The 7499-nt window shown below is 46.0% G+C and overlaps 1 protein-coding gene across 1 annotated transcript in view; it reads right to left on the reverse strand.

The window, feature by feature from the left end:
• Positions 1-1880, reverse strand: part of MCU (mitochondrial calcium uniporter) — a 165904-nt gene extending 164024 nt beyond the window's left edge. The window contains exon 1 of the mRNA XM_068257683.1: positions 1716-1880. Within this exon, the coding sequence (XP_068113784.1) occupies positions 1716-1826 (111 nt within the window). The 5' untranslated portion in view covers positions 1827-1880. The remainder of the gene's footprint in view (positions 1-1715) is intronic.
• Between the last annotated feature and the right edge of the window lie 5619 nt (positions 1881-7499).

The raw sequence follows: 7499 nt of genomic DNA on the forward strand, positions 1-7499 counted from the left end.
ACCAAACATTTCACTTCCTGCAGCCAGGAACTCCAGTGACACACCAATTCTGCTCATTCACTGAGAGAAGGATCCAAAAAGATGTTCCATATTAACACGGTCATCATTTATTAATGAGATGCTTCCTACCAAAAATAGCAGTGAAATGCAAGTCTGGCAGGATACAGAAACATGAACACCAAAAGAGGAAGTCGCAAAGCAGATGATTCCAGCACATGGGCAAAAACAGCATTACGGTTATAGCAGAAAAGTACTAACAATGCTAAAAAAAAAAAAAAAGTAATTGATATTACAGCAATGGCAAGCAGGGGCATAGGAGTTAGGCCTATACCTGTAGCTAATGCAGATGCAGGCCTGTAAGCGTTACATATTTCATCCCTCTGGTTACGCCAATCGGATGACAGCTCCTCTCACTGGTTATGGGTTACCACCACTTGATTACATCAGTGCAGTCAAAAATAGTAACAGAAAGAAGGAAATACCCAAGCAGGGGAGATTCTCTGCAACCAGCATGTCTACAAGCACAGATGATTCAATCTGACAGATGTTGCAGGCAGAACAGACTATGCATATAAACCAGGTGAAGACTATTGCACCAAACTGTACTCCAATTGAACGATCAAGTGGTTAGTAAAGCCGCTATATAGTATTTCAACATCTTTGTATAATAAAAAAATAAAAAATCAAGATAGCACAATATCAAGTCATAACAATAAAATGATAATAGTCTCCCTGTGGCGAGCCAGTTTATTTGCAACATACAAAAAAAATCTCTAAAGTAATACCTTTTTGTGGGAGGAACAAGGCAAATGAAACAGGATCCACTCACTTTCTATTTAAAGGTGCTTACAAACATGCACATATAGTATGCAGGTAAAGACATGCCCCTCTGAAAGGTGCCATTACTCCATGGTGAATAGAGATGTCACACAATCCAGGTGCAACCAGCAGATTAGCCCAGAACTGCAGTGAAGCAAGTACAGCTAGAGGACCAGTTGCTGAAGACATCAGACTGCAGGAAAATCCCTATAAAAGGAAAAGAGGTATATCCCCATTTCCTGACACGACTGCCTGTGTGCGTCCTTCCTTCCACTACATCATCATCTATTCCGCACAAGCCAGGCAAAACACAATTCTCCATTGAGCAGCACGAGAAGAGAAACTTGCGTGACAAATATACAATTAGACTTTAGCACATTCATTCAGCTGATTTGTTACATTGTATAGGAGGGACAACCTGGGGGAAAGGAGAGAGGGGGCAACAGGATGTCAATAGATAGATTGAAGATGGGCAGCTGACAGGCACAGTGCAGACAGAGCAGGGGCTGAGCTGTCACTGCAGCATTGCCATTACAAGACACGGGAAAGTTTGTGACCGTGATCAGCTGCTCTCTGAGGCGGTCAGTGGCGGCCAGCAGCGGCACATGTCCCAATATGAGTGCATGGAGAGTCAGGAGACACGCTGGCCAAGTGCACTGCAGAGAAGTGTCAGAGCGGCTGCCCTGCAGCAAGGGAGGCTCCCTCTCCACTCTGCACCCGCCCTGACACAGCCAGTCCCGGGGAACACCAGTGCTGCCACCAGCACTCCGTTACTAGAGCAACCGCTGCAGCACAAGCCGGGACTCCCCTGGACACCCCGCCCTTGTCCTGACACAGCAGCGCGCACCCACCCTCCCGTGCCCGGAACTCGCCTGTCACAGCCGCCCGTCACTCACCGTCCTGTGCGGCCGCTCCGTGCTCACTCCAAGTCCCGGGAAACGTCCTGCCAAGCCCCCGCCGCTCCTGGAGAGCAACAGCACCAGAGATCTACCTGCAGTGGCCGCCATCTCTCAACTGGAAGCGCTCCGGACCTCGGCGCGCAGCGGCGCTGGTGGGGCGGTGCTAAAACACGCCGCTCAAAAGTGCTGCAGCCAATTGCGAGAGAGGAGTGACAAGGGGGACGTGTCTAGAGTGGCTCTGGCTTGCGCTAGGTTTCATAAGGCTTCCGGGACTGTAGTGGAATGGGCGGGGCTTTGGGATGTCAGTCATCTCACGGACCGCCCCCAGGGGGTTGTGTCTGGAGGAGCTAAGGAAGGATCTGACAAGTAGGAAGAAGGAAAGCCTGAGTTTGTGCAGAGCTCAGCAGAGAATGCAGCCTGACTGGGTCCCATGTATAATTCAAAGTTTAGCTTGGGCTTCAGTGTACATACAGACCCAGGATGGCTGAGGATCACTGTAGTGATGTCTTGTTGTTCTAGAAAATTGCTTTCTCATGCTCAATGCTCCTTGACTGGTGACAATTGCTTCACCCCAAAGCTCAGCTGCTGGTGTGCATTTTAACTCTCATGTAGCAAAACTAAAGATAAGATTTGTTGTGTTTTTTGTTTTTTCAACAAAAGGTTGAAAAGGAATTACAACGGGGACATTTTCACACTTCATCACATTTGATGACATTTTCATCAAATTTTTAAATATTTTATGCATTTTAAAGGGTAACTCCACTTGCTGTGATTGTAAATTGTGCCCAGCCCTTTCTCTCTCAGTAAGCTTCTCCCAGTGGCTGTCACTATCTCTATTCATGTGGTGTTGGTGACAGGATTAGGGGGCACTGGAGTAATGATAGTTGGTAATTAGGCGCAGTGAAAAAGTTACTGGGTGTGGCTATATTTAATTTGGCATAGACAGTAATGCTAATTGCAGCTTCCAGGGGGTAATTTGGGCGCCCAATAAATATCGGGCTTAGGCTGCTAATTAGCATAAGTGAATGTGGTGGGGGTATTGCAGCAGGGGAAGGTTAATGTTATGCATTAGGGGGAGGGGGGTTTGTGGCTAGGCATTGGCAGGGGGGTTGGTTATGGTTAGGCATTTGTAAGGGGGGTGCTCCAACAAACTAACCTACATCTCCGAACAACTAACATCCCATTGACTTTGCTATCTCCTCCCTAACCCTCCTGCCTATGCATTTGTCAATACATGTAGGCAGATTCGACGCGTTTGCTATTTCGTCGACAGACTGGCAGTTAGGGTCAGTCATCAATAGATGGAGGGCTCCTGTGAGAGTAACGTTAGGCCATAGGAAAATATTAATAAAAATTACCAATCTTTTGCTGTCAGAATTAATCACAGATTCATAGTAGAATATCAGTAATTTACTGATATTCTGCTTGCAGCTATCCCATTAATTAACAGTTTAGTGAAGGTAGAGAAGGCAGGCACAGTTGCATACATTTAAAAAGGGTGTGAAGCGGCTAGTAGAATACCTAATTCTAACAATAACACTCCTTCTTCCCAACACCTAACACTAACCCTCCACTCGTACATATTACCTTGTATCAGCTATGTGTGTGGCTCCCAAATGATACACTGGGTGGCGCTATAGCTGCAATTAACATCTATGGCTGCACCCAAATTATGAGGCACAGCTGGGTGCCCAAATTACAATCCCCGGGTACAGTACATTATTTAGGCCTGCATCTCACTCCAGTTCATTATTTAGGCCTGCATCTCACTCTTTAGCAAACGATTATCAAAAATGTGTTTAATAAGTTGAATGCATGTACAGGACAATGGGTAATAACAAAGCCTTTCTTACCATTCGTTTTCTTATTGATGCTTTGCAAATTCTTATTTTAGTCTCCCATTAAAAACATGAGAACAGAAAGTCTGTGTTCTGAATTTACTTCCCTAGTACATGTGGCAATGACTATTGGTTCCCCTCAAACATTTGACCTGCTTCCATCATTTGACAGGGCTAATTTGTAAATGAAACAAGAGATATGACTGGTTAAATGCTTCCCAACTCTCTGATATAAGAAGCGGACAATTATAAGACACACCTCTGCCACTTCATGTGTGAAAGGCATAGTTTCATAATTGAAACCACTCTACACACTGTGATAGCTATAGTAGAAAAATTATCTTTCCATATCCCTTTATGCCTGGTACCAGGGCCAGATTTACCATAAGGCACTGTACGCACTTGCCTATAGGTGCCTGATGATGGAAAGGCGGCTCACTCCCCTCCCCTAGTGCCCGTCTCCCTCCTTCCCTATGCAGAGTCCCGAGCAGAGTGTAAATGAGAGGTTACTAACCCTGTTCTCGGCATTCCACTGACAAGATCTCCCTTCATTCGGGGGCATCTCTAGCTACCTACCTAATACTTGGGGGCACCTCTAGCTACTTAATACTAAGGGTACCTCTGGCTACCTATTGCTAAGGGACACATGTAGCTACCTATGACAGGCAAGAGAAGTAAGGGAGGAGTGACAGCTGGGCCAGCCATTTGCAGTGCGGTTCAGCAGGGATTTGTAGGTTTAAAGAGGGAAAATTGTAAGGTGCCAGGACATCTGTGCCTATAGGCTCCTGTGATGTAAATCCGGGCCTGCCTGGTACATATCAAGCAATTTCCTGTCAGATCGACGGGTCAAAACAATACAGGTAGTCCTCGGGTTACGAACGACCGCTTTACAAACACCCTGCCGATATGAGCAGATACATACCGCACACCTCCCATGTCTTGGCGTTACCCTCTGCATAAAAAAACCTCTGTCTCGCTAAACAGATCTTCACCTTCTGACGCAGGCCAGGAAGTGACCTGGCATACTGCGCATGATCCGGGTCAGAGGGCGCAGATTTGCTTATAGCTACACGGAGGTTCTTTGCAGAGGCAGAGGGTGACGCCAGGACACGGGAGGTGTGCAGTATGTATCTGCTCACCTCCCCCCACACACATGACGTCTTTATATCAATGTAAATATACTTTAAAACACTGTTTCGACTTAAGAACAGATTCAGGTAAAGAACGAGCCTACAGTCCCTATCTCGTGCATTAACTGAGGACTACCTGTAATTTCCAACATGTCCAATCTGCTCCTGATCTAGAATGGGATTAATTTTGTCCAGTACTGATCTGAAATTATTGATTCAGCTTGTCGGTCGCAGGAGAATTGCCTTGCATGCACACTCCATAGGCCATGGCTGCTTATCCTCTTTGGATAGTGTGAATTTGCATGCGCAATGTGTGTGAACAGAAATGTGCACAAACATTATGTTTGCACAAATTCCACTGCACTTAGCTTGTGTTCAGCCTCATGCATTTCAGGCACTTAAAAGCTTTTTCTGCCCTGTAAATCCCTGCTGTGACTTCTGCAACCCATATTAACACTCCCTTCCCAAATAATAATATGCACATATGTGATATGAGTAGTCCATTCTGTACTATGAAGAGGGGAAGAGGGTAATCCAGCAAGAGATGTCAAGCTGCAGCCCATAGTGGGAATTCTACTACCTGTTAGTTGAGTCAATTATAATTCAGAGATGTGCTTGACAGAAGGCCACTGACTTTGAAGACACCCATGCTCACACTAGATTTTTACCTGAAATGATTTGCTTTGAGTAATATAAAATCTAGAGTGTGTATGTGGCTTAAAGAACAACTATCAAAGAAACAGTTTTTCTGTAAACCCCACATTCCTATAGATATTTAGCCAGCAACTCTAGAAACCTTTTCAGAGGTCTCTCGTACTCTGCTCCATTTTTTTTCACACAGGCTGTACTAGCCTGTGTGAAAAAAAATGGAGCAGAGCTGTATTATGTAGCTAGGTTATGGCCCACAGTCACGGGCTACAAAAGTGGCCTGTCGCCAGCACACGTGAGCGTGTGCGCGACAGGCCGGCAACAGCTCGTCGCCAGGTCCCTCCGCGTACACACGTGGAAGAGGGACCAGCGGTGTGACGAAAGCTGTCACCGACGTTCCTCCCCCCTCGGCGGAAGCGCCGTCTATTTGCAATTATGTTGCTGTCGCTAGTCCGCATACTCACGCAGACTAGCGACAGTTGCGGCGGAGTTGCGGCGGCAACTGTCACCAGGCGATTGACCGCGGTCAATCGCCTGGCGACATCAGCGACGGTTCGGGGTGCGCGCCCATGCAATGCCTCATACTCACAACAGCATCAGACACACAGCTGCAGCTGATTGTTATTTACACACTATTTGAAGCTATATCTCTGCTTTCTATTATTCTGAACACATTTTACTTACAGTATTAGTCAGTGAATATTGTTTCTGTATGCTGGATGTGCTGGACACAGCCCTCCAAACTAATGTCCATAGTGAAAACTGTTCTCTGTAATGTTTTCTTCACACAAATTAAAAGATGAAAAAAGCCTTTGTATTGCTATTTGCTTGTAATTACTGGAAATATATGTGGAATGTATAATTGTATCTAACCTTGTCAGTTGTCCTTTAACCACTTGAGGACCAGCACCCTCTGCCCCCTTAAGGACCAGAGGGTGCTGGTCCAGTAAACCGCCTCTTCCTGACGAATCGCCGCTAAAATCCTCCGCTCCCGACGGTCACGCCGCTCTGTCCCCGCCGCAGGCTGCTCTCTCTGCCGGCGCTATGACGGTAGAGCACTGTGAGCAGGGCAGGAGCAGTTTTCATTGGCTCCTGACCCTGTCACTCCATGTAAGCCAATGGGAACGGCTTACATGAATGACAGGGCCAGGAGCCAATGAAAACGGCTCCTGCCCGGCTCAGTGCTCTGCCGTCAGAGGCGGCAGGGCACCACATTGCGGCGGGGATAGAGCGGACGGAGCGGCGGGTACGGGCGGGGGCGCGCGGTCAATGGGACGTAGAGTTTACGTCAGGTCAGAACCGCAGCGCCCCCTGCCCGCCGTAGATTTGTACTGCGGCGGTCCGCAGGCAGTTAAAGAGGAACTGTAGTGAAAATAACATAATTAATAAAATTGCTTATTTATTACACTATACATTTATAAATCATTTAGTCAGTGTTTGCCAATTGTAACATTTTTCTTCTCCCTGATTTACATTCTGAAATGTATCACTGGTGGCCATATCTTTAGTTATGCCGGGTGATCTGTACTAAATGTTCGTTACTGATAGTTCTATGTACAAAGGGAGATATTGCTTGCTTGGCAGTTAGAAATAGCTGTTATTTCCCACAATGCAACAATGTTCAAGGACAGCAAACTGCCAGGAACATGGTCCTGACATCACACTTTGGGAGGGGTTTCGCCACAATATCAGCCATACAGAACACCCTGATTATCTATTTGGGAAAAGGTAAAGATTTCTCGTGGGAAAAGGGCTATCAGCTACTGATTAGGATGAAGTTCAGTCCTTGGTTAAAGTGGACCCAAATTAAAAATACAAGATTTCAGAAATACAATCTATTTTCTAAGTTATAACAATAAATAGCAGCCTTTTTTCAGCTGCATGATGACAAATATAAAATATTTTACATTTTTTGGAGAAACCCCTCCCTTCCTTTCAAATTGCCGGGACTGGATCCGGCAAACTGGTGGAGTAGATGGTGTCCAGCAAAGGAGGAATTGCTAATGGCTGCCCCCAGTATAACCCTAGATAAGAAAAGAGAAGGGTGAAAAGTATGCACTGAAATGCTCATAGGCTTGAAGGAGTGTTTATTTATCTTTGTATGTGTCAGAGTGGTGCAACTAAATATTTTGAATTAAAAAAATGTTTGGTGTGGGTCCGCTTTA

The sequence above is a fragment of the Hyperolius riggenbachi genome, chromosome 10 (assembly GCF_040937935.1).
Source record: "Hyperolius riggenbachi isolate aHypRig1 chromosome 10, aHypRig1.pri, whole genome shotgun sequence".
NCBI classification, from domain to species: domain Eukaryota; kingdom Metazoa; phylum Chordata; class Amphibia; order Anura; family Hyperoliidae; genus Hyperolius; species Hyperolius riggenbachi.